This window comes from Talpa occidentalis, unplaced genomic scaffold (genome assembly GCF_014898055.3).
Source record: "Talpa occidentalis isolate TD23 unplaced genomic scaffold, MPIMG_talOcc4v2.1 talOcc4.4, whole genome shotgun sequence".
In the NCBI taxonomy this organism is placed as follows: Eukaryota; Metazoa; Chordata; class Mammalia; order Eulipotyphla; family Talpidae; genus Talpa; species Talpa occidentalis.
In genome coordinates this window covers 27,548,807-27,576,281 of record NW_023604295.1, presented here as the reverse complement: position 1 = coordinate 27,576,281, position 27,475 = coordinate 27,548,807, and the positions used below count along the sequence as shown (strand labels likewise).

Below are 27,475 nucleotides of genomic sequence, written 5' to 3'. Positions count from 1 at the left end.
TTGGACTGTTTGAGATAGATATTTTTATATCTTTCAGTTTCTGCAAAGTTACTATCCTACATGGTTGCCATTTACTGAGCCTCTCTTATATGAGGTTGTGAAGGATATAAATATGAGTAAGACATAGCCTCTGACCTCAGAGCTTATAGGATTTCTTCATGATATCTCCTGTTTCATCTTCCATAGCTCAATCAAAATCAAAAATTTTTCAGGTACTAAATTACCTTTCCATGCTCTCTGAAATCTGGCCTTCATCTGCTTCACCCTTGAGCCCTGCCACTCACCCCCACCCCAAATCCCACAACTAAATTGTTCTCCCGCTTGAAAATCTCTGACTGAGAACACAATTTGCTATTTCTTCTTTGATTTGTGCCTAAGGAAGAAAGCCACAGGCACAGCTCAGGTATGGAAGTTGGGCGATCAAGAAGTCCCTTCAGTCCCTTCAGAATGAGGTCAGAAAGGAGACAGAAGTGGGGGAGACACACAGACCTTATGAAGTAGGGTGTCAGGAGAAGACTGAAGAGGCCACGCCTTAATCCTGGGTTTCCTAGGGCCTCTCTGAACAAATTCCTCTTTGGTGTGCCTTTCTTCCTACGCTGAGAAAAATCTAAGAATGCTGAGATGAGATGCTTTCTCCAGGAAATAAGTAGGAGATTTGAATGAGGAAACTACAAGAAAATAAAAAAACATAAAACCTATTATCTTTGATTAAGCAACTTACCTAAGAGGACAAATCTCTCAGTTAATTGTAACTTTTTCTTTGCTTTTCCATTAGATATTTATGTGGACAAAGATCTTACTTTCTAGAATTCTGTTACCAAATTGAGACTATAGTTGCTCAGTATTTACATCTAAAAGTATCTACAGAAATATAATACCCTGGTCTTCAAAACTATAGGTAATTTAGGCCTATTCCACACATCTAGAGACATATTTATACTTTTAAAGTTGTGATTTTTATTGATTGTGTTTTGTCTTTGTTCTTTACACATTTTAGCCAATAGCTCAGTAAAACCTAGAACCAGAGACCTAGTCATCAGAATGCATGCTTATTAAGTGCAAGCCTATTACAAGAATTTTATGAGTATAGTGTGGGACTATATTTGATAGTGACCTTCATTGTCCATAAATGTTTATAGCACAGAACTCAGATATCATTTAACAGCCAGGAGAATGCCACTGCCTGGAGGTGGCATTGTTGTTAAGTCAGCACCAGATATGTTCATTACGTTAAGCACATATAATGAAAGAGAAAATTCTTTCAAGAAATACACATTAATGTGTGGATTCTTGGGTAACTATTGCATTTATAGTTTTTATATGAGCTCACTATTGCAATATAAAATGAAATACAGATCCTGGAAAAATAACATTTTCAGAAGAACTCACAAAATCACTGATGGTTAGCCATGTCTTCATTTTCTAGTATATTACATTCTATACCAGTGCTCTCAACAACATTTCCAGTTAATAAAATCGACTTTTATACCAGAAAATAGTATAAATCACTCCTAAAATCAAATAGGCCATGGCATGTATGAAAAATTTTAAGTGGCAGTTCTCCTGCCTGCCTGTGACTATGCAGGTGCCTCTTTTTCTTTCTCCTTTTCCTAATAAACCCATGCTTTTAAAATGTAAAAGAAAAAAATTCAAATATATTTTATCCCAGAAACATGGAAAGCTCATAGTCCTTCAACATTCAAAAATTATTTCAATGTAAATAATCTGAATGTTCAGATTCAAAAACAGTAAGTTTCTCTCATTGGTTAAAGGAGCATCCTTTGAAAAGGTTAAGACCAAAATAGACTTGGATAATTTGATTCCTAGAAAAATCTGTGAGTCTTTATACATGACAGTAAAAATAATAACTAAAGACGTTTCTATCACTGTAACTTAAACACTAAAAGAAAACAAGCATTCTCAATGCTTATCTGTAATAATGCCCACAAATTCATACACATGAAAATCAAATTACCAACTCCATGTCAAAATCTTCAATTCTAGTGAACAGCTGCGATTTATCCATGTTTAGATAATAGCATGAATATGTAAAAGTACCAAATGTACCTCTTGGTTTTTAGTCCCTGAATGATCACTAAATGTTCCATATTTCTCCTTCGGTAATAATGGAATTTCACTTGTCTTCCCATATTTGCCATCATGTAGTAGGTCTCTTGCCATGTTCCATAAACTAAACTATTGATATAACGCCACTGGCACTGTGCCCAGGAAACAAAGACTTGAAAGTGAGCAGAGTTATATAAAATAATTTGATTTGGTAATACTCTAAAGCATTTCATTTATTAGTATATACGTCTCTTAAAATACAGCTTTGCAAAAATCTATCTAAAAATATTTATTAAAAAATCTAGAGATTTTTAGGCACATCATTTTCTTTTAACAAGTAGAAAAACAGAAAACTATGTCCATTTTATAAAAGATCAGTTTAAAAACTCCTGAAAAACTAGGATTGTTAATTTAGGCATTGACCACCTGTGTATCATAAGTATATTTTTTCCTTAACCATAGAAATAGAACTTGAGGAAATCTGGATTCAAAGAGGCACAGAATAACTGAAAGCAAATAGTTGACCACCACTGTTAATTAGTTACTTACTAAAAATAACACTGAAAGATTTCTGAAGTTAGCGATAGAACCAATGGGGAAAAAATAATTGAATTTATAGAAATCTATTTTACACATATATTTTAACAGGTACCTCTACTGTATGCCTATATAGTTGCTATCTAGTTTTTTTTTTAAATGAACAAAATAATGTTCATTATGCATTACAAAAGCATTCCAAAGAAATGTAAGAAAAGGAGTGTGTCTGTAGATGACATGAGCCTTTTAGAAAAGGGAGAAAAGGGAAGGGCTTATCCACACACACCGATCAGAATGTGTATAGTTACCTTATTACACTGGCCAGGCTGAAGCAGACCGTGGTGTCACCTCAGAGTCTGAAGCCACTGCTCCAAGTCACAGTAGGAGCTTTTTGTCCAAGTGAAGATGGGATTGGTCCTTAGAAACTATCATTCAATAGTTGTCATTTTCAATGTATTGAAATTAGAGACTAATTCTGCAACTGTTCTAGGAGGAAGGAAAAAGCTTAAGCTTTACAAATTGAAGTTGGCTGCATCACAGATCTGTTGACAGTGCTAAAAGGCTCATTCCCCACCCTTGGTATTTTTTTTTTCTTTCTTGCCCCTATCCCTTTATTTATTGATTTATTTACTTTTTGGTAGGCTTGCTGTTCTCATTTTGTTGCAAGGCTGCATTTGAACTCATCTGACTGTGCAGTTTAACAAAGCCTTTTGACACCTGTATTCATTTGTTCTCAGCTGGTGAATGAGCAGCAAGAAAGCAGACCCCTCCTGAGCCCCTCCATCGATGACTTTCTCTGTGAAACCAAATCGGAGGCAATAGCAAGGCCAGTAACGTCCAACACAGCCGGTAATTCTTTCACTTTTAACTGAACCGCAAGCAGTGCTAATTTCCAATATAGTAAAACCCAAGTTTTCTTTTACAATACATTTTAAATGGAGAATAATGTTCGTGATCAAATGAAATTTTAAAACATATACCATTCAAGTTAAATCAATAAATCACTGTTCATTACATAAGAAACTGCAATATATGTTATCCAAACAATTTTGCTGTAGATTAGTGTAGAACTGTTAACAACCATTTTTCTCTGCATATTTTCACATTTACGTCGTTACATTTCAAGTCACATCACATTAGGAAATCTTTCAAACCCAAAAGCATCTATTTCATAATAAGGTTTTCCAAATTCTAGCTGGAAATATTTTGTATGGCAAAAGTCCAGTAAAATAAAAAAAAGTAGGCAGCCCCTGCAAGCAGATTCAAATGGCAATTGAAATGCCTTAGAGGCCGAGATATCAGAGTCAATTTCATTTTTTCTGTCCTATAAATGTGTAACTTCCTCCCTCTTGCAATGATTTATTTGAGCATTCTGGAATTAAACCTACCAGAACAGCAAACAAGACGCTTTATAGATAGTGGTGTACTAATAAGTATTCCTCCAAAGAGTGAGTGTAGGCTGCCACTACTGTGAACCCCACCTTCTCTGATGCCCTCTGCACTTTCCAATTCTCACTGATGTCAAAATTAAGTAACTGAGGAAGGGCCCACCTCAGGATGCAACATAAAATTTGATTCAAAAGCTACTTTTCACCTCCTGTACCACAGGCAGCCTTTCTGCATTGATTTCATTCAGTCAACATTCGCACTTGAAGGTGTTCAAATAAGGATGAATCAGAATGAATTCTTATTTGGAATCAATGAGCAAAGGTTATGTTGGTTGTGCAGAGAGAGTTTAAGAGGTAAAGAAGAAGATAATCACGTAGTCTTTTTGAATGTATTCCATTTCCCTGACATGGCCTCACTTTGCTGTTGCTTTGTGTATTTTCATTATACTTTTAACTAAGTGCAGGAAATTGTGGGGTAATTTAATGTTAAATATTATAATAACCAGAATAACTAACACAAGGTAGACATTCTTTTTGTGGGAGTCTAAACTACAGTCTCTGGGTTTAAACTTCATGAATTCAAACTCCAGCTCTGCCACATAGCAGCTCTGTCTCTTGGGCAAGTTGCTGAACTAAGAGTGTTTCCTCTTCTATCTAATAATAAGATGTGCATCACATAAATTACTTGAAAATATTTAATGAAATAATCTGTGTAAGTGCTTAATTTAAACCCATGTATGTCTTCTAAAAAAATTATTTATTTATGCATAATAGAGCCGGGGTACAGGCCAGGGATGCAGGGGAGGAGGGTGAGAGGATTCACCAGAGACAAAGTGGGGAGCAGAACAGGCAGAGTGACTGAAACACACTGCTGAGGGGAGCAGCAGGCGGGAGAGATAGGAGAGGAGAGCTAGGAGAGGTCTGCTGTGCCATGTGGGTTGCTCACTGGCCAGCCAGGGATCGAACTTGTTCTGCAGAGGCTGCGGATTGCTTCATAGTGAGGTGCTTAACCCCTTGAGCCACTAGGGAGGCCCCTAACCCCATGTATATTCTAACTGGTATTACCATTATTGTTAGATTACCAATAAGTGAACAACAGTTATCCCCATCATTTCCTTTTCCAAATGCATGAAATTTCTTTATATCACACCACAGCAATCATCTTCTAGATTCAACTATCACTTTGGGTGTCAAGCAAAAGAAAAAGTATTTGATGCACTTTAGACAGGAAGTTAAATGAGTTCAGATACTATCACATTCAGCCTCCATATCTGTGACACTATCCTCATCCCCCCAAAACTGGAGAGCTATCCCTAGAAAAGCAGAGGAATCTTGTGTATCTAATTACAGGAAAATTCACAAGAATAGGAGGCACTGAGAAATTATGATGTTCTAGGAAAAAACTACAAAGCAGACAGAATTCTCAGATCTTGATCACAATACTTCTATACTCTCCAGTTCTCACTGATGCTAAAACTAAGTCACTTAGGAAGAGGCCACCCTGATAGAGCATCATAAGATTTAATTCAAAAGCTACTTTTCACCTTGATTTTTGTCAAGCACATAAAAGAAAAATCTGTGAAATATTGGAGGAAAAAATTTTTTAAAATGTGTATTTACTTGAAATCCTAACACCTATGGTATTGCCTTCTATACTAATTTCCTAGGGCTGCCTGTCAAAATACCACACACAATGGATTCAGCAATAGAAGTGTATTGTCTCCTAATTCTGGAAGTCAGAAGCCTGAAATCAAGGTGTCAGCAGGCAGTCCTCCCTGTTCCGGGCCTCTCGCCTAGTTTCTAGTAGCTCCTTGGCTTGTGGCATCCTAGCTCCAGTCTCTGCATGACATTCTCTCTGCATGCATGTCTCCCTGTGCGTGTCTCTCTCTGTATTCAAACGTCTCCACCCTATAAAGACACCAGTCATATTGGTGGACAGGCCCACCTGCTCCACTATAACTCAACTAATTTCATCAACAAAATCCAATTTCCAAATAAAATCACATTTCATGATACTCAGTATTGGGACCTAAACATATGAGTTTTGGGGGGACAAAATTCTGACTCTAACAACCACCAAAGTAGTGTGATTGAGAAAAATGTCATTCTGAGATTATGTGGGCTTTTTACATCTCATACTCAGCATTCAGTGCCCCTAAGCCACATAGATTTTATCCCAGTGGGAGGCCTTTGTTTGATGCATGTTTATTAATCTTATATCTCAAGGCAGAAATGTAATGTTTTCTTAATTCCTAAGCAATATAGTTTCTATCTAAATTAACACAAAGTAAACAATACAGAAAATATTTATCTCTTCCAAAAGTGAAATAATGGGTTCTTTACCAGCCCTAAAAGAATTTATCAGTCTTCCATTTCATATGTTTTAAATTATAATTTCTTAACTATTTCAATGATTTTTTTTTTACTTTCTGCTATTTTTACATTAGCTTTTTGTCATCTGGTGATGATAATTTCAAGCTGATCAAATAAATTTATTTTCCATTTTTTGCCACTAACATCCTAAGTTATCTTTAATTCATCTGCAGTCTAACTAGACACCTTAACCCTTAACTCTCAAACTGTATACCTAGATTTGTGTGTTAACAGAAAAGAAAATGGAGTTTCCTTGATTTGCTTTTATCAGTCTACATAATCTAACATATTAAGTAGGCAGTTATTATGAAAGAAACATTTTTCATGGTTTAAAAAACATTAATCTCACTCTCTGCTATGGGACCTGTATATCTATTTATCAGACCCCTGCATATAAGGAAAGAGTTATACTTAACAAAGTTCTCAATCTATCACAGCCACTTAATTAAATATCTTAACTGCAAAATTCTTGTGATTTTTGCAAAATACATTTTTATATCATGAACCCAATGGCATCTCTTTTGAGAGCGCTTATAAATTTGAGAAGTAGCTTTAATTATTACACATTCCAAAAAAGACAAAAGTTGGTAGAATTATATAAGTTCAATGTATCTGTTTGATATGACTGTCAAAATCCTTCCTAAAAGACTTTGCTCTGTAGCCACTATAAGAAAAAAATACACCAGGATAGCTTACAAAATAGAGCAGAGAACCCAGCAGCAACCTGTGGCGCATTTTTAGGCTGCACCAGTCAGGGTTATCCCTGACTGTCTTCTCTGGCCTGTCCAAGTGAAGTTTTCCTTTCGAGAAATCCACTACAAATCTGAAGTTTATTATACTATAGTGGCATTCATAGCATTGTGCTTACCATCAAAGTATCAAGTTGGGGCTTCATAATACAATAGGTGTTACTCTAGCTCTTCAAGCATCCTCACCTCTCAGGGCCCAAGGAATCTAATATTCATAAACATCAGTGCTCTGAGGGGGCCTCCCAGTCAATAGGTTGTGTTTCCTTGAGACAGATGGAAAGTGATACTTAGGTAGCATAATACATCTTTCACCTTCAGGAAACTGCAGCAAATGACATTAGTGTATCCAAAAGGAAAGGAGTTTCTGGGATTACCAACTATTTAAGTTATGTCTCAGACTACCCAAACTGCTAAATATTGGGAACTAAACAAAAAATCACCAGCATTATAGCAATAAAATCGGTGCCTCCGGGTTCAGAAAAGTCTGGAAAAGGGTGGTGAAGAGCACAGACTCACCCCTGACTCTCCTGTGTCTGAATCCTGGTATGGACATGACCTACCAGCTATACTAGTTTCCTTTTGTTGTGCTAACAAATTAGTGCAAATTTAGTACCTTAAAACAACACAAATATATTTTTCATGCAAGTCAGCAGTCCTTAAATCCAGGTGTTGGCAAGGCTGTATTTCTTCTGGAATCTGTAGAGGACAATTTGTTTCTATGTTTAGATTCTGCTTTAAAGAGGAGTGTTGTTAGTAGAGTCTTTTGTAGTGGGAAATATGAATTTGAATTATAACTGTGTTTCTAGCACTATTCTGCAGGCTTTAGACAAAGCACTTCATTTAAACATTACCTATGAAGTAGAATTTTATCCTTGTTTTAGTTTCTGAGCCACAAACAAAGGCTTAGAGAGACTAAATCTGCCCAAAGTCACACAGCTAGTACATGACAGGGTGAGGATTTGAATCCAGAAAATCTAACCCACTGTCCTGTGCACCTTATTTTTTGCACAGTGGCTAGATCCCAAAGTGGGTTAGCTGAACTACAGTGAAGAAGCAGCACAAAATATTCGAGGGCCGAGGAAGCAGAGACCTGTTCAGAAGCCACTAAGCTGAGAATCACTTGTTGGTGCAGATGGAAATAAAGAAAATGACTTGTTTGAATCACAGAACTCGACAGCCCATAAACCTAGAGCAGACACCCATTCATGCTATCTTTGAATCCTCTGTATAGTAGCCTGACCCTTTATTTTTAAAAGCACGCATACGTATGCTCATACACATGCATGTTCACACATATACACACAGGCTTGTGCACACGTGAGCAACTGAAAGCATTTTATCTTCCTCAAGAAAGTGAAAGGCCGCATCATCCTTCTTATGCTTCTGAAATTTGGTGTCCAAGACTGTCTCGGCTTCAAAGCTTACCATTCAACCTCCAATCACCCCTTTCATTCACTGGGTAACAAACAGGCCCTTTTGTGTGTGCCAAGCATTTGTTTCACATTTGCTAGGAAAAGAACAAAGGAACAGAAAGCTCAGAACAAACACAGGAAGTGCTGAGGACAGTTTTGGAGGGGGGAGGAAACATTATTGAGTGAAGTTTCAATTTGCGATTCACTCTTTTAGTAATTCATTTATTCTGAATGGTGAGAAGCAGATATAGAATTAAATTAATACTCACCAGTTATTATTCTGTAACAAATGTACTTCCTATATACAAGTAGCTGATTCCTATATAATTTGCTTCTAAAAGAAGTCTAGGAGCAAGTGACTAATTCTTAATTGTTTTTACAATTAGTAAAAAGACATACATGGCATTCCAGAAACTGTTATCCACTTCCTTCCTTCTATTATAAGGAAATTACATTGGGCCTAGAATTCTTGCCAACGTAATAGTGGCCTGGAAAGTTCTGTTTAAACATTCAAAGGATATGAAGTGTGTGCCCTCCTAGCCTATTTTGGCTGTGTGCCATGCTTCAGTTTTAGATATCAAGTCAGGCAGCTCAGCTCTGAAAGCCACTTCTTTCCCCCACATTCAAGTACTTGCAAGCCACAAAACACTGCATATCTCAGAGCATCTTGGCATCGGAAAGCAGCTCCCATCTCCTCAAAAGGCTCAGATAAGATAAGCTGACACTTTCAGGTCTTTTATTATAAATTTACTTCATAGCATCCTCTGTAGGGCCAATATATTTGTCTCATCCTCCATTTTATTCCCGATGGTGTTTCTTCTTCCTGTCAGTGTATGGATCTGATTCTTGCCTGAAATAGACAGGGAAGCAAGGAAAATAGGAAGAGAACAACAAAAAAGAAAAGAAAAGCTTCACAAATGGACCACCAAAGAATAGAAATAAACACTTACTGAGTGCCCGTGATATACCTGGCAGAGCATATATTTAATTCACAAGTTAATCTTTTCCTTATACCTAAAAGACCAACTATTCATTTCTCATTTTTCATGAGCGAAAACAAACTCAGAGAGGTCAAGAGACTTATCCTGAGTCACACACTTAAGCAGTGGGAGAGTCTGGTCTATGCACTTCACCATCAACAGCCAGTCACTGTGGTTTTAATTGTAATCAGGAAACAAGATTATCGAGAGTAAAACTTGTCACCCTGTCCTGAGGGTGGCACATGGAGGCCACTTCATGAAGATGATACACGCAGTACTAAAGAAACCCTGTCCCCACGCTGAGTGAATGGAGGAAGCAAATGGAAGAAGGCTGGACATCAACAAAAATCCATTCCCTGCCGAGAGGAAAGCTGGGAGATGGCATTGTTGGACGTGGTGCCAGAGAGGTTTCAAACTCAGAGTTTCTCTGTCACATAGGTGTTTTTGCTTTGCTATTTGGGCCCTGGCCACCAAGCCAGTTCAGGACCCAGCCTCTCAGGCACCAGGCCTGGTAGAAGGCAGAGTTCAAGGTACTATCTCTAATTTGAATTTTCCATCTCTCACAAATGAGTTACTCAAACACAGGGCTACTTGCACTGTAAGAAAAAGAATTGAAGAGTAACTACACTTACCTTTGTAATTCTCATTTGCCTAGTTTGCATGTGAACAAATCATTACTTCTGCCTTATTAGATTTTTTTTTTAAGATTTATTTGTGCATACAAGAACTGGGGTGTAAGCCAGAGTTGAGGGGGAGGTGAGAGAATTCACCAGAGACAGTGTGAGGAGCAGAACAGGCAGATCTACTGAAATACACTGCTGAGGGGAGCAGCAGGCGAGACAGGAGAGGTCTGCTGCATCATGTGGGTAGCTCCCTGGTGGGCCGGGTTGGGGATCAAACTCTTGCTGCAGTGGCTGGTGATAGCTTGATAGAGCTGTGTCTTTAACCCCTATGCCACCAGGGAGACCCTGACTTATTAGATTATTTAGCACAATATAAATCAACCTGCTAGGAAGTCAAAGTAAAACCGGGTTATGGCTTGTTACATTGAAATTTAAATCTGCATATTAAACAGCAAAGACTTTGCCATGTGTACCTATTCATCAACTATAGATTATAAAATACCTCTCTAGCGTAAGCCCAAGCAGCAAGCCACTTTCTGATTAAACTGCTTAATTAAATAAAAGATGATTAACTGTATTTCTTTTTTTATTCAGTGTAATTTAGTAATTTAAAATTAAAAGACATAAACTTCTAGAAACTTCTGCAAGTATTCCTCATCAGTTTTGCAAGCATATATCTAAACATGACAGATTGTCTCTTTGGAAAAACTGCAATCTAAAACAAACCCCTAGAAATAAAGCAAAGCTATAAATTAAATAGTACCTGAACTCGGATTCAATTTTATCACTTCAATTTCATTCAAACTTTCCTCACTGAGGCTGATCTAAGTCCTGTTTTGCAGATTTGTACTGTGCCAAATAAAGGAGAACATGCAGCAAATTCCCAGTCTAAACACAAATGGTCTTTATGAATCAATTATGAGCTAACTAAATCTGATGCTTCTACACTGCAAACACAAAATCCTTCTGTACCCAGCTAAAATCAATTTTTTAAAAATAATTTCAGAACAGCAAGTGGGCTAGTGTTAACCTCTTCCATCTCTGATAGTATTGACCACAGGCTTAGATCTCCTTGACCTGAGTGAACCCGTCTCTCAAACCCAAACCAAAGCCAAGAAGTTGGAGGCTTCATCAAAAACCTCATCCCTCAAGAAAAAGGCTGATGGATCTGACCTCATCAGTGCAGATGCTGAGCAGAGAGCCCAGCCTCTCCGAGGCCCGGAGACATCCTCCTTAGATCTAGGTAAGGCAGTAGCTTGTGTCTGCTGCTGCTCCACCTGGGCATGACACAAGGAAGTTCCATAAATGACATTTAAGCCATGGGCAAAGGAGTAGAAAAGAATGATTCCATGTAAGAAACTGGGCAACATTACAATTCCTTTTGAGCTTTGACTACATGGCAATTGGGGGGCTCAATTTTGCATAATTGAGATGGATTCATTCATTCATTTATTCAGTTCATGTATATTTAGTTCCTATTTTGTGACAGGCACCATACAAAGCACTGTAGTTCAAATAAAAATAAGACATGAATCCTGGTCCCTCGGAGCATTCCGTCTAGAGGGAGGAGAGGGAGGACAAGACGAAGGGAGGAGGGCAGGAGGGGAAGATCAAAAATGATAAACTCTTGCCATTTTTAGTAACTTGGATGAAGCTGGAAGGGATAATGCAAGTGAAATAAACCAGAAGGAGAAAGATAAATACTGGATGGTGTCACTTATATGTGGAATATAGAGATCAGACAAAAACAAGCTGTAAAACCAACCCTTGAAAGCTCACCGTAGATCCATGGCTTTCAGAGCAGGAGGGGATGGGTTGAGAAAAATCTTTCTCTGGTGAATGTGTGGAGGAAGGAATAGAGGCAGGGAAGCCAATTTGGACATCCAAAGTAGTGGCAGAGGGGAGACAGATTTTTAAAAAAAAATTAAGAGGACTTGAGAATGTGTAAATGTGTATGTGCCAGCAAAGAAGACATAATAGAATGTACCAACTGTAATGAGGATAGAAGAGGGGAAAGAGAAAAATAAGTTCAGTTCTCAACCTGCTATATTTGAAGAAACTGTGAGACTTCTCTGTGGAGAAGTCCAATAGACTTTAATATATGTATATCTGTAGATATAAATATAGATATAATCTCCAGAACTCATGAAAGAAAGCTGAGTACAAAGTGGAGATTTCAAAGAGAGAATGAGGGGCTATCACAATCGTAGGTATAGATAAGATTACCCCACAATCCATGGTAGAGAAAAGGAAGAGAAGCAACACATTGTTCAAATCACTTGATACACAGGACTCCCTTTATCTACCATATCCCTATTTGGGACCTGTCTTTTTGGAGGAAAACTTTCTAACTACCTCCAATATTTCCTCACCATCAACATGTCTTGGATTTATTCAGTTGTGCAAAAGTATAGATGACATTTATAAATTGTGTAAGTCTATATCACTAAATAAATTACATATACGATAAATTTGTTTAAGGGTATACAACTAAATAAATTACAGTATACATTTGCAATAAACATGTACATGGACATTTCATGTCTCTGCTTTTGAGAAAGTGTCCTGAGAAGTGGTCATAAAAATATTTAGTTGAGAGAGCTTTGAATAACATCAACACCAAACCTCTTTTTCTAAATGGTAAAACTCTTCCCAAGTTTGTTTTAGTGACAATGAAAGAAAGCCCAGCCAATTATTTATCTCTAAGAATGAAGTCACAGGGAGAATACAGTTCTAGTGTTCTCTTGGCTGTCTCTGTTACCTCCTTTCTCATTATCCCTATTCAAAATCTCTTCCTTTGGTAAAAAAATTAGTCTAACCAAAAGCTGTGAAAAGTGATCTAGTTTCTCCCCACCTCTTTTTAACAGCAAAGCTCATGTCCTAAACAGAATTTCTTTCTAAAAACATGCCCAAAATGCCTCAACATCACCTCCATAGCTGGAGGCTGAGGTGGTCCATATACTCATTCTATACCAGATCCTGTGGATCTTATAGACTGGATGCAAAATGCCTATACCTCTTGAAATAAGTTCAGAGAAAGCAACTTGAGGTTTAACTGTGAAAGCAATCTGAGTTAGCAGATGTTATTTTATTTAACTGTATGTTTTAATTCATTTTCTTGTGACCTTAAAAATTGGTTTTGGGGTTTGAGCACATCCGTTGAGTAACATTCACTTATATAAGACTTCTTAATCTTAATCAATCTCTCTTCTCTCTACACCTTGTTTTTCCCTGGTTGCCCTTACTAACTCCTTCCTGTCTCTCTCCTTAATAGATATTCAAACGCAGTTGGAAAAATGGGATGATGTTAAGTTTCATGGAGATCGAAATGGCAAGGGACATCCAATGGCAGAGAGAAAATCATGCTCATCTAGAACTGGATCAAAAGAACTCTTATGGTAAGATATTTTAATATCAGAAAATAGTCATTTATGTATCTTCTGCAAACAGGACAGCCGATGAAGTTCTCTGCTGTTGACTCGAAGACTCGGAGTCTAAATGAATTTGCAATGCGGAGGCTGGGGAGAGCCATCAAGAGCAGCTCTGCCTTTCACTCTCCCAGCCCAAGCTTTTATTGAAGATAAGAACAAAGGAACAAGACAACAGCACGCAATTGTGTTTTTGCTTATACAGATTAATAAGTTACTGCTGAAAACAAGTTTTCCTGGTTAGTAGGGAAACACGCGCAGCAGCCAGCACATCCTCAGAGAACAGGAGTCAATTCTGGGAAGAAGTTCTGTTTGCAGAACTTACATCCTGAAACTCCATATGCAGAGTAAATAGCAATTCTCCAAAAACTCCAGCTCCCTTTAGGGCAGCAGGCTCCCGACATATATCCATTGTATGGGTATTTCTCTCATATACTGAAATAACCAAGAAGTCAATACATACACTGATGCTGTGTATAATCTGCTATATATTAATGTTAATTATCATGACATTTACAATTAATTATTTTTCTGAACTGCTGCCGGAGACCAACTTTCGGCAAAATGTCTTGTCAGGTGTCCCTGAAAGGATGAGATGGCCTAGGCAAAACTGTCTTTTTTTTTTTTTCATCATAAACTAATTTTATTTTTTTAATTTTTTTATTTAAATTTTATTTTTATATTCCCCATACAATTACAACCCCCTTATTTTGACCCCAATCCCGCCTTTCCCCTAAGGGCTGAAGGGAAGGGGAGGTGAGGCAGACACAAAACACTCTTATTTTGGTGCAAGCATCTCCTGCTGAGAGTCTCAGCAGGTCTTTATTTATACGTTTAAGGCAAGCAATGGGATTACATCATCATCATATGCATAGAAGCAAGATAAAAGAATCAGTACATTCCTTTCCCATAGACATTTTGTCGCCTACGTGTTCTTAAGAAAAGAAACGACCTTAAAAGTTAATAGATAATTAAAACTTAGACACATTATTTCAGCCTAAACATCTACCTAGGTCAGCTAACAGTCTTGGTACCGCCCTGTCACCAAGGCTACAATATCAGGAGACTCCTCTATCTATATGGCTTACAGCTAGAGACCAGTTGCTTTCTGGTAATCAATTATTAGAACTTTTTTCTACCTAGAAACTCCTAGCATAATCAACTCTCTGATTCATTACAAGGCTTCTTTACGGAACTTCCATATAAGGATTATTATGACCAGCTCTGGGTTGCTTATCAGACATGCCATTGCACAATAATTATTTCCCATTGTCAGGTGGGCCAAATTATTCAGTGTTTAATTTTTAGGTAAGTAATTTTCCATGCCATGTACTTATAATATTCTTATACATATAATTTATTGCCCAATGTATATTCCATGAGGTTTTTCTTTTTATGACCAAGAACAAAAAACAAAGGGATGTTTAATCTTCAGCCCCAAGGTGTGAGGCACAAGGAATCTTCAGCTCCACAGTATGAGGCTCTTTAAAAGTCTTTGGCCCCACGGTGTGAGGCCCTTTTCTTAGCTGCTTGCCAGTGTCTCTGACCTGGCTGAGGCAATAAGACACACACCCCCCCCCCCCCCCCCCCCCCCCGCAGCAAACTGCCAAATAGCCAGTAAGGATTCTGGCATGTTGATAATTCAGTATTTGTTGATAATTTTCTAAATGTGTAATTTTCTGAGGTGATCAATCAAAATAGATAATATGCATATATTTATGTATACATGTGTATTCAATATATTATATAAATTACAATTAAGTTTTTCTGTTATATCCTTTTCTGACCTTCTTAATCTCATACTGTCAGATAAAACACTGATTAAGAATAATCCTTAAGAAAATTTGGCCATCTGAGTCTTTCTGTACTTTTATTTATTTATTTTTTTTTACATGGTTGTTCATTTTTGTGCAAGTTTGACTTCTCCTCTCAGGTGTAATCCCCATAGAATTACCACCACCAAGATACCCATGAACTGTCACCAGTCTCTTGTGCTCAGGTGTTAACAATTAATTGATCACAACCAGTTTTCCATATTTTTTTTTATTTATTTTTTTTTAATAGAGGCATGTTTTTATTTATTTATTTATTTAGTTCTGTTTGTTTGTTTATACATGCACTGGGTAACAGTCAGAAGCGCAGGAGGGTAAGAGAATTCACCAGAGCCAGAGAAGGGAGCAGAGCAGGCAGAAGGACCGAAGTACACTGCCGAGGGGAGCAGCGGGCGGCAGGAGAGGTCTGCGCGCCATGTGGGACCCTCTTCCGGGGTCCGGGTGTTATAGGACAGGGAGAGGGGCAGCCCAAACCCTGCAAACCTGCCTATTCTAAATGGGTTCGGCCATCCGCCACATCAACACAAAACACATGAGACTAATGGGAAGGATCTTTAATAAAACTAGGAAACAATACAGGTAAGGCAAAGAGTCTAGTTTCTAAACGAAGCACCCAAAGTTACCCGTCCCCTCGTGGGTAAAAGTCCATCCATATGGGATCGGCCCAGAACAAGGCCCCAAAGCCTGCCACAAGTCTAAAGCATCTTCCAGTGGGGACCCACAGAAAAGGGTCAGAAACAACCGGACAAGCCCGGAAGAAAAAGAGCAAAATCAACATCAAGATAAAAGCTGCCATTGTCACCTCCCCACAGGTCTCACCCACATCTGTGTCACCCAGTCCACGACCAAAAGACAAGCGCAGTTTTTTTACGTGTCTCTAGGCTCCACGCGCCTCCTCCAGGTCTCCTGGCTCCATCCTGCTTCCTTTCTTAGTCTCTTCTTCAGCTTCTCCTCTTCCTGCTCAGCTCCACCCTCCCTTGGGAGGGGCAGGGAACCTCCCCCTTTCCTGGGGACCACCCTGTTACACGGGGAGCAGCCGGGGATTGAACCGGCACCGCAGAGGCGGCGGGCAGCTTCGCAACCCAGCGCTCAACCGCTGCGCCACCGGGGAGGCCCTTTCCATATTTTTTAAAGATTTGTTTATGCATATAAGAACTGAGGTGAAGGCCAGAGGTGCAGGGGGTGAGAGGATTCACCAGACAGAATGAGGAGCAGAACAAGCAGATCCACTGAAACCCACTGTAGAGGGGAGCTTTGGGTGAGACAGGAGAGGTCTGCTTCACCATGTGAGTCACCTTCCTGGCCAGGGATCAAACTCGAGCTGCAGTAGCTGTGGATTGCTTCATAATGCTGATGCTTAACCCCTTGAATCACCAGGGAGGCCCCAGTTTTCCCATATTTTTAAAGTGTCCTCCAGGGTGATATGTTTCAGTCCCCTGTTACCCTCCACATGTCTCCATTTGTTATGACATTTCATATTCTATATCAATATTTTTTAAAAGAGCAAATCAAAACTGAGACACTTTGTGAGAAACTCCCTTCCCCCAAAAATCCACTCTTTTTTTTCTACTATTCTACTATCACTATTCATTTTGGCTAGTATTTGATTTCTCCATTCAAGTGTAGTACCTATAATTCTCCCACCACATCACCTATGAACCATCACCAAAGTCCCTTGTGCTCTTCCCTCCCCTATATTGGCCCTTCTCCCTACCCTCTCCTGCTATATGCCTCAGATCTATGGTTTGCCTGCAAGAAAAACCATACTTTTTAATAAAACAGAACTTATTGTAGCATACTGCATTTATTTACTTTTTGAACATAATTGAACTGAATAGTAAATCAATCAGAGACGGTAACACCTAGCACATTGCAGCTACTTAAATTCTAAATGTGGTTATTATAATAAAAATACATAAAAGTTATCTTTGTCATCAAATTTCTGATGTAAATTCTGTTAAAATGACTCTGAATATTCCAAATCAGGTAGGTTTCCTGCCTGAGTTTCTAGCTGAGTTTGCTTTTCACTGTGCGTTAATTTCCTTCATTCATCTCCCCTAGGTCTTCAGAGCACAGATCTCAACCAGAACTCAGTGGTGGGAAAAGCGCCCTCAACTCTGAGTCAGCTTCAGAATTGGAATTAGTGCCTCCAACACAGGTAACTGAATTTATTCTTCAATGAACCATATTTCCTGATAGATAATTTATATCGTAAATATTTTATTTAAATTTTGCACAAAAAGGCTTTAAGTTTTTTTCTGCATTTTGTATTTTATGTGCTTTCTCGGTAGGTAACACTCAATGTTTTAAATAATTATATCTATTTTATCAAATATACATATATTTGACTGGAAATGTGTAAATGAATTCTCTGTATACTTAGCACTTTTTCTTTGTTCTACCATTTACTGTTCCATTATTTTGCAAGACAAAATCTGTTCTACTCCAATATTAGCACTATTTATATAACAGAACACAAAAAAGAGGAAATTACATCTTCAGTATTCATTCACATTTGTATCTTGTGAAACAAAGGATTTATACATTAGGATCCTGATTATCATATGAAAATAAATTTTATGCTAAGGAATAAATACAGTATTAGCAGTAGTGATAATACCAAGAGGTACCGTTCTATGAGTTCTCATCTATGAATTAGGAATTTAGCTATGTGTTTTCCATGTTTTATCTAATGCTCAAGTAATTCTGTGAATTAGTATTAGCTTCATTTTAAAGATCCTTTAAAGAATGTAGGTAAAGGGGCCTCCCTGGTGGCACAAGGGCTTAAGCACCGCACTATGAAGCAATCCGCAGCCTCTGCAGCACAAGTTCAATCCCTGGCTGGCCAGGGAGCAACCCACATGGTGCAGCAGACCTCTCCTGCCTTGCCCTCTGCTCCCCTCAACAGTGTGTTTCAGTCAGTCTGCCTGTTCTGTTCCCCACTCTGTCTCTGGTGGATCCTCTCACCCCCCACATCTCTGGTCAGTATCCCAGCTGTTGTATGCATAAATAAATAAATCTTTAAAAAAAAAAAAAGAATGTAGGTAAAGTCACATGTCCTTTTTCTGGGTCACTCAACTAATCACTGCTGGAAACAGGGTGTGAATCAGACCTGTCTATCCACTGGACAGAACCTGGACTCTAGGGTAACTGTCATGTCTGTAAATTAGTTATTTCCTAGGGTTCAACTTTGCCAAAAAAGGCCAATCCATCAGAGTCTTTTAATGCTCTCACACTCTTTATAAAACCCTGATATAACACCAGAAAGATCTCTTTAGAAATGTATGCTGCAATCTAGTTGAAAATAAGTGGGATGAAATAAGCAAGAGACACTGAGTTTACTACCTACCTAAGATATTTAAATTAAGAAGGGAAATGTGTTGTCTTCAGTGAAATTGAAATAAAGGAGTGATTATAATAGCAAATATTACTGAATGCTATGATAAGGCTGTCTCATATATGTAAGCTAATTGATCCTAACAAATGACTCTTTGAGATAAATTTATTTTTTGTCCCCATTTTATAGACAAGGAAATTAAGGCATTATGAGAAAAGAAAGCTGTCTACACACTCTTAACTAAGTGTCAGAGAGAGGCCAGGACACAGAGAGATAGAGAGGGAATGTTGAAGAAAAATGAAGTCATCTAGAAAACTTTCTAGACCACTAATAGTACCCCACACACACACCTCATGCGCCACCAAGAGAGGGGTGAACATTACTGTTCCCAGAATTCTGCTGATCAGGGAGTCAATTGAATTCCAGAACAAATAACCCTGTAAAGCTTACTGAATTGCAAGTGGAGCTTAAAAACGTATTTTCTTCCTCTGTGTTAGTCTAAATGTGCCCTTTAAGAAAGCAAATTGATAATTTATTAGAGAAACATTTCTTGATAGGTACACTAGAGATTTGGATTTGGTACTGTTTCATAAACCCAAGTCCTTGAACCTAATGTAGCAATAGAACATTTGTTTCTGCATCGGGGGAGACTTGGAACAGGTGGGCTGTTTTATGTGGAGCTGGAGGGGTAGAGGATCAGCTCGGGTCCCTGGTTGCCGTGGAGACCCACGATGCATCTATCTTATTATTCCAGTGATTGCTACTCTCCTGCTGATGGTGTGATTTCATCCCACCACATCGTCTTGCCACTTACCCACTGGTGTGCCTTCAAGCAAACACAATGTGCTTTGGAAAATTTATATGAGCTTCCCACTATTGTCCTCCAGCACATCATTTCCAAAGCACTGTGACAGTTCTCTGTGTAGACAGGTCATCATGAATCCTTTTAGAGTGTTACCAATTATTTTTAAAGAATTTACCCCTTAATTTGGTGTTGTTTTTTTTTTTTTTTTGAAACCCCGAATGTTTACTTCTCAAGATTTTCCTAAACTGAAGAAATTCACAATCACTTAATTTTAATTCCAACCTATGGTTATATTAGGAAAATTTCATGAATTTGAGATTTACTCATTTAAACTACCAAGTCATTCCAATGGAGCAACAACAACAAAAAAGATTGATTAATCTACTTGTAATAAAAGACAATAAAATGTGTTTACTGTTAGCAGCATACTGCTTTTTAAAAATGATCCCTCTACAAAGGTAAGGTGATAAAGGTGGTATAAAAATTCAACTTAAAATTAACTAGCACACTATTCAAGTGAAAAATTTCAGCTCTCCAGAACATGTCACTGCTCCACCATCATTCAGATGGTTCATGGAAAAACCAGAGTAATGTTTTCCTCCCTCTCAGGCCAACATAAAGTATCTTAGACTCAACAGGCAGGAGCTATTTACAAGATTAGTTTAAAAATCATATTTCACAAAAATTTTTAAAATCATATTTCAGAATCAGAGGGAGTGGAAGTTCAAAATGAGAAGAATTCATATGTTAACTCATTTTTTCTAGATGTGGAAAAGGAAAAACAATCTACTCTTTTCAATGGCCTTTGAATATGGTGTGATTTCATCCACCACAAATCAGAGTGTTCAGGAGAGTATAATAAATCATATATCTCATATAATCTCTATATATTTAAGAAAAGATTCTTGACACTTATGCAAACTGTGTAATTAGTATTCCCTGACGTTAACTGCTTAAAGAAATTGTACAACCTGGAAAATGTTAAAATGTGCAGATGAAGGAAAATACTAAAGATGATGATGTAAAATTAACCTTATCCATTCATGGATTGAGGTAGTGGCAAGGCAAATAATAATAACATAAAAATCCCACTTACAAAGAATGATGATGCAAGCATTTCTAGTCAAGTTTGGGCTCTGGCAGAGGAGCTCCAATATAGGCTTTAGCTAACCTAAGTTGGACAGCGAGAGAATGTACAGTAGCCAGTCTCTCCAAATCATGTGCAATTCCATCCAATTGACAATATCCCAAACCAGAACAATTTAATTCTGTGATATAAGTGCAGATATGTTTTCTGAATTTTTTGAGTAATGTGAAAGGAAATTTCTTTTAATAACTCATTTACTATACACTTACTATGTATGATATGAAATATTTCTATTACTTAATACTTACAACCACATAGGGAACTGATATTATTCCCAGATCTCAGATGAAAAATGCATCTTAGAGAGCAGAATTACGTTTCCCAAAATGACACAGCTAAGGAAGAGAGAAACCAGGACTCTCATCATATCCATCAACTTCTAAAACCCTTGTTCTTAACAACAGACAATCTCTTATCAGTTACATCAATCTTATCCACCTGCAATAACTCACAGAACATCTATTTCCCTTCTCATTACAAGCCCTGGTTATTACCTACTTTTGTAAATTTAAAGATTAATCATGCTTGGGCCTCCCCTCGGGGCGCAGGAGGTTGAGCGCCACGCTGTGAAGCTGTCCACAGCCTCTGCAGCGCTGGTTTGATTCTGGCTGGCTGGCAGGCAAGGGTCCCTCATGGCACAGCGGACCTCTCCTGTTGTGCCCTCTGCTCCCCTCAGCAGTATATTTCTTCAGTCTGCTTGTTCTGTTCCCCACTCTGTATCTGGTGAATCCTCTCACCCTCCCACACATCTGGCCTGTACCCCGTTTCTTGTATAAATAAATAAATAAATCTTTAAAGATTAAAAAAGATTTTTTAAATCTTTAATTAATCTTTAAAAAAAGATTAATCACTGATGCAGAAATATTATAAGATAAAGAAGTATTGTCATTTGATCTGAGGCCATACACAATCTTGTGCCTTTCCCCTCCCCAATTCATTCTCAAACTTACTCTTAGAAATGCTGATGATTTCCATTTCAGTCAACAAATGACTGCATGTCTCTTATCTATAAAGTCATAAGTGAAGCAGTAAAAAATTAGAAAGATAACTACAATTATAAGAAGATTCAAAACCTGCATAACTAATGGACACTAGACAGTCCACTTCCTGCCTTGCATAAAGCTCTAGGTATTTGCTCCTGACACATAATGTACAGATTTATGTGGGTACCTTCAATGATAAATATCTGTTGATTGATTAAGATAAAAGAAATCCCGGTCATCTCAATGAGGCAGGTGTTTAATGATCTATAATGGTATAAGAACCTAACTCATCTCCATTAACCACAAACAAAAGTGTTCTAAACACAGATATTTTAATGAATTTCTACAGTCACACTCGATAAGTGCTAACCAAAAAGATGATAATAACAAAAGCCAAGTTTTATTGCACCCTTAATATGTACTGAATATTTTGTGCATGTACTTACATTAATTTTTGTACTTAATTCTTATTTGGACTCACTGAGTGAATATACACTTTGCAGATGAAAATACTGAGTATTACAGAGATTAAATAATTAAGTAATTTGTCCAAGATCACTAGTTAGTAGCAAATAGTAAATCACAATTTGACTTCAGCAGTCTGACTCGAGATTTTGCTTTTAGTAACATTTATATTGTCACCCGAGATCTGCTTGCTGTAACACTTTTTTCTTTTCTGTAGTGAAGCCGATCTCTTTTCCCCTTCAATTTTTTTTCTTTGAAAAGTACTGTGTTTTGGTGGGAGACCACTAGCAATAATATGAAGGTAATTGAATGAGAAAATATGAACGGCATTGAGATTAGTTGACAGAAGTGTGCTAGGACAACCACATCCACAAATACAGTAATTTTCAAATCATAATTTCTATCACAGCTATAACTTTAAATAAACGAGATAAAACATAATTTTCTCCTTAAATAGTTATTTAATTCATCTCTTTTCCCCTTAACCTAGTACTTATCATTCAGAATAATCAACAATCCAGGGAATTAAATGCTTTCTTTTCTGGAAAGTATAATACCTAAAATCCAATTAACTTAAATCAATTAAAATTCTGATTTAAAGCCAAGTCACTACAGGTTGCTGTAACTCCAAAGCATTTTTCAAAATCATGCAAAGAAGAAAAGAAATGCCTCCATCAGAGTACATTTATGAATTCCATCATTCTACCTCCAGATACATAATGTCAATACCTACTTCAGAAGTTCTATAGCATGGTCCTTAGACCAGTAGTATCTGAGAACTTTAAAAATGCACATTCTGTTGATCAGCTCATACCTACTGAATCAGAAACCCTGGCAATCTGTGTGTGAACTAGACCTCAGCTGATTCTGATGCCCATAAGTTTGGAGAACTTTTAAAGTTACTGCATTACCTAAACAGCTGCAATTTAAAAGCCTTGGGGTGCAATTGTCTTATTTACCATGCCTCTAGTTAAATACTAAATAATATCGGCAGTTTGTAAGCAATACTTATACAGTTGACCCTTGAACAACACCAGCCTGAACTGCACAGGTCCTCTTGCATGCAAATCTTATTCTATCCTCGAGTTCCGCATTCACAGGAGTCAACCAGCTGTTAAGTGTTCCTTGGTTGAATCTGAGGATGTGGAACCCAAAGGAAGATGTGGAGGACCAATCATAAATGATACTCAGATTTTTGACTAGAGGTGAAGGCATCAGTGTCCCCAACCCCCAAGTTTTTCAAGAGTCAGCTGTATATGTTTTCCCCATGTTACAGATATTGCCTGTACTAAAATAAGATATTTAAAAAATGCCTTGGTTGAAAGGGAGGCTAATATTTCTATGGGTTATAATCTGTATTTTTTTAAAGATTTATTTATTTATGAATACAAGAACTGGGGCACAGGCCAGAGGTGTGTGGGGGGGGGGGGTGAGAGGATTCACCAGACACAGAGTTGGGAACAGAACAGGTGGATTAACTGAAATACACTGCTTGAGAGGAGCAGCAGGCGAGACTGGAGAGGTCTGCTGCACCATATGGGTAGCTCCCTGGCCAGGGATTGAACTCGTGCTGCCGTGGCTGTGGATAGCTTCATAGGTTACGTCTTAACCCCTTGCACCACCAGGTAGGCCCTATAATCCTCAGCCCTAAACCAGCAAGTCTGACCACACTTGTTAAAAAGTTTCAAAATTTTTAGTTACACACTGATCTCAACTAGAAAACTGCCTCTCTGTTAGAGGACTATGGATGCTTTGGTTGTGGGTGCCATATGATGGCTACATCTGAGAGGGGAGATCCCACACTGTGCAAACATTAACAAGGATGCAAAACATGATACTTCTGTATCAAAAAAAAAAAGAAAGAAACTGCCTCTGTTTACATTCCGTACTATCTATATTTTATAGCATTTATTTCATGCTTCCTTAGGCAAAATAAATGGCTTTAAAATGTGAGGTAGATAACACTTTGTCTTAGTAATAACCTAAGGCCTTCCTAACAATGTGGAAAATAGCACTAACCTAAATAGTAAATGTACTATTGAAAGAAATTTCATTTGCACAGTAAGATTCTATTTACACATACTGTTTTAAGTGGCAAAGAAAATATAAACTGTAAATCTAGAATCCTGAGCGATTCTGCTCTTTTTCCTGAATTATAGTGCCTATGTCTCCTGTGAATCATAACCCACTGGGGTCGTGAATCATGGACGAGGTGAAGTCAATGATAGTCATGGGGTCTTGTTAGGTCTGCTTTCCCAGGAAAGACAGATCATATTTCACTGGTGAAAAGTGTCTCTAATAAAAGGAGGTGCCTTGCAACAAAACTATCAGTACTTTCTCTTCTTCTAGTACTATTCATGATTCATTTATGAAATTATTATGTAAATGTACAAAGTTTATTTCTTACCATGTATCCACATTTTTAAAATTTGTTTATTTTATTAATGAGGAACCAGCAGGAAAAGAGTTGGTTCCAAAAGGAAAGAATTAAAGAATAGAGAGTTATATAACCAGCTGGGAAAGAAATGCTGAAGCAAGTTTACCAACTTCCATACAAGACTTATTAACTTTTTACAAGACAATAGGATCATGTCACCTTTGGGGTTAACTTTTCTACTAGCCTATAACACTCCAACAAATTCTAAGTTCTAAAAGATTATAAACCATCTGTGACTTTATTTTGTTAATCAAATATATTGCTGAATGGTGATCCTCAAAATAGATATGTCCACATCCTAATCTCTGGAATGTGTGATAGTCAAACTCACTTTTGTTTCTGGAGTTCCCCCACTGTCTCTGACTTGATTCAAAGTATTAGGAGAAGGTATTTGATATCAGGGTGCCCAGAGAAGAAAAGATGCTGCCCATTATAGCCATTAGACCTGGCTCACCTGGGAGGGAAGCACCCAGGTCTGGCAACCCCAGATGTGCCCTCCTCACCCCCCATTCTGACCGTAGGCATCATTCCAGAAGCCTTGCCTCTGTGCTGTTCATAGGCCTTACTCTCAACTGGGCACCTCCCTAAGGCATCCTCCAGCCTTTCTCTCCCCTATCCCAAGTTGTAAGGCTTTGTTAACCTAGACCACTGCCACTCTAGGCAACAGGACAAAAAAAACAAGTTCACCTTTCAATCTCCTACAAGCTCCCCTTAGCCTCCTGGATTGGCCAGGAAACATTGACAGAGAACTCAGCTACCTTCTGGGATTAGGAGAAAGAAATACCTTGATTTTGTTCATTGATATACTCACAGCCAATTTGCATATAAATATTTATCGGCAATGCAGCACATGGTGTTTGCAGGAAATATGGGGGAGCCTAAATGAGTGTGTCAGGAGTTGAAAACACAAATTAATATTTCAATAAATTAACCTTCTAAATTCATCAAAGCAAACGTTTAAGATTGTTACTTATACATTACTTCATTATTATTGCTTTGTTATGTTTCCACTCCCTAATTTTTTTAAGGCCTTTTTAGCTAACTCCCTCACTGAGCTTCAGTCTCTGAGGGACAGATTTTCTATGTTTTGCATATTTGTAAAGTGCAAAGGATTGGGAGTGACCACTGTAAAGTGGTCAGTGGAGCACAGCCTCCAGTGAAAAGAGTGTAGTGCATGAACCGGCCATGAAGCACCAGCCCTACCACTCACCAACTGTGTGACTTTGGGCAAGTGAATTAAGCAATCTGTGCATCAGTGTCATGGAGTTGCCAATAATACTTACCTGAAAAGTCTAAATGAATTCTGGGATGTAAAAGATGAGCATCTGTCACATGGTGAGCCCTGGCACTACTGTTATGTAATGATGAATGGCAGGGGTAGTCCTTTTGAGGCCATGATGGTGGAGAAAAAATGAAAAGTTGCCAAGCTGTGTAGATGGTAAGTGCTAAGTGAAAAACAAAGCTTTGCTATAGGACAGTGGTTTCCACAAATGACAGCCTGTCAAAATCCCTAGAGGAGATTTTCGAACATTTAATGACCAGGTCCCATCTCCAGACATTCTTATTGGTCTGGGTGAGTGTGGCCTACTGAAGTATTGAATAGTTCCTGCAGAGGCCAGGGTTGAGCATCCCTGCAATAATGCAATTAACACCTGGATGATGGAAGCTTCTCTTGCTCTGAAAAAAAGAGGGTAAGATATTTTTTAATGGAGTATGTTTTGCTTGAATGAACACAAAAGGTTAATTTACTAAAACATCAAATATTTTTTTGCCTTCTTGATGTATGCATTGTGGTCCCCCTCATATTTCCTGTAAACAGTACCTACTCCATCCATGAAAGCTGGTGGGGGAAGGGACCCCACAAGTCTCTCCTCCCACTCCCTGAGGCCTAGCTGCCTTATCAGTGCAATCCCTCATCCTGCAGTCATGGCCACTTATCACTTGTCAGGCCCTGGGCTAGATAGTAGGAGAACAAAAGGATCAGATAAAATCCTGCCTCCCGGATCCCACAGTAGAGCAGGAATATAGACAAGAAAACAGGCAATTATAAGGAGAAAAATCAGAAAACCTCTGAAAGCTTGCAGAGAGAAGCTGAACAAACTACAGGATAGACTTACTAGGAAATCCCTGGAAAAAAAATGAGATAGATATCAAAGTGCTAAATATGAAAACTCTCCAAAATATATTATTGAGTGGGAAAAAGCAAAATAGTATACCAACATAAAGAAGTCTAGAGGTATACCTCTTATTTTCCATGATTGCTTTTTTCAAAAAGAATGTATTCATTTTTTGTGAAATTACATTTTAATAACTTTTACTCTATTCCAGCAGACTCTTGGGGAGGCAGGAGAGATTTTCTGGAAGTATTTGTATTTAGCTAAATTAAGATTACAGTGTATTACAGTGCCTGTTAATTGTGATAAAGCCGTTGGCATTATTGGACCTGGTTTCATCTAAGTGATGATTGTTTAACAGAGAGCAGTGTCCTGGGGGAACAGGACCTGACACAGATATGTGGCAAGAAAGAAAAGGCAAATGAAAGAGATACAGCACAATGATCTGTACATACAAGAAGAACCTAGCAGCCACCTTCCCAGTCTGTAGCTTTCACAGTCTTCCCTGTCTTGAACCTTCTTAGGTTCAAGTTCAATATCAGTTCTTAGGTCTAGTCTTTATATGCAAATTCTCCATCCTAGCTGCGTATTTGAATCCTGTGGGAGACTTACTAAAATATCAATGCCTGAACCAATATCAATTAAAGTAAAATATTTGGAAGGTGAAGTCTGGGTGTTGGTTTTAATAAGACCAGGGCTGAGACTGTTAGTGTACAACTGAAGGGTACCCCGAAATCCCAAACTTGCATACTGTAAAGGAATTTTGCCATCTGCCACATAAAGACAAACATACTCTTA

At 38.1% G+C, this 27,475-nt stretch overlaps 1 protein-coding gene across 3 annotated transcripts in view; it reads left to right on the top strand.

Annotated features, from left to right (window-relative positions):
* Positions 1-27,475, top strand: part of PEX5L (peroxisomal biogenesis factor 5 like) — a 223,350-nt gene that overhangs the window by 136,317 nt on the left and 59,558 nt on the right. For all 3 annotated transcript variants that reach the window (XM_054700391.1, XM_037525151.2, XM_054700392.1), the window contains 4 exons: positions 3,342-3,453; positions 11,178-11,372; positions 13,404-13,527; positions 17,451-17,547. In XM_054700391.1, the coding sequence (XP_054556366.1) occupies positions 3,342-3,453; positions 11,178-11,372; positions 13,404-13,527; positions 17,451-17,547 (528 nt within the window). The remainder of the gene's footprint in view (positions 1-3,341; positions 3,454-11,177; positions 11,373-13,403; positions 13,528-17,450; positions 17,548-27,475) is intronic.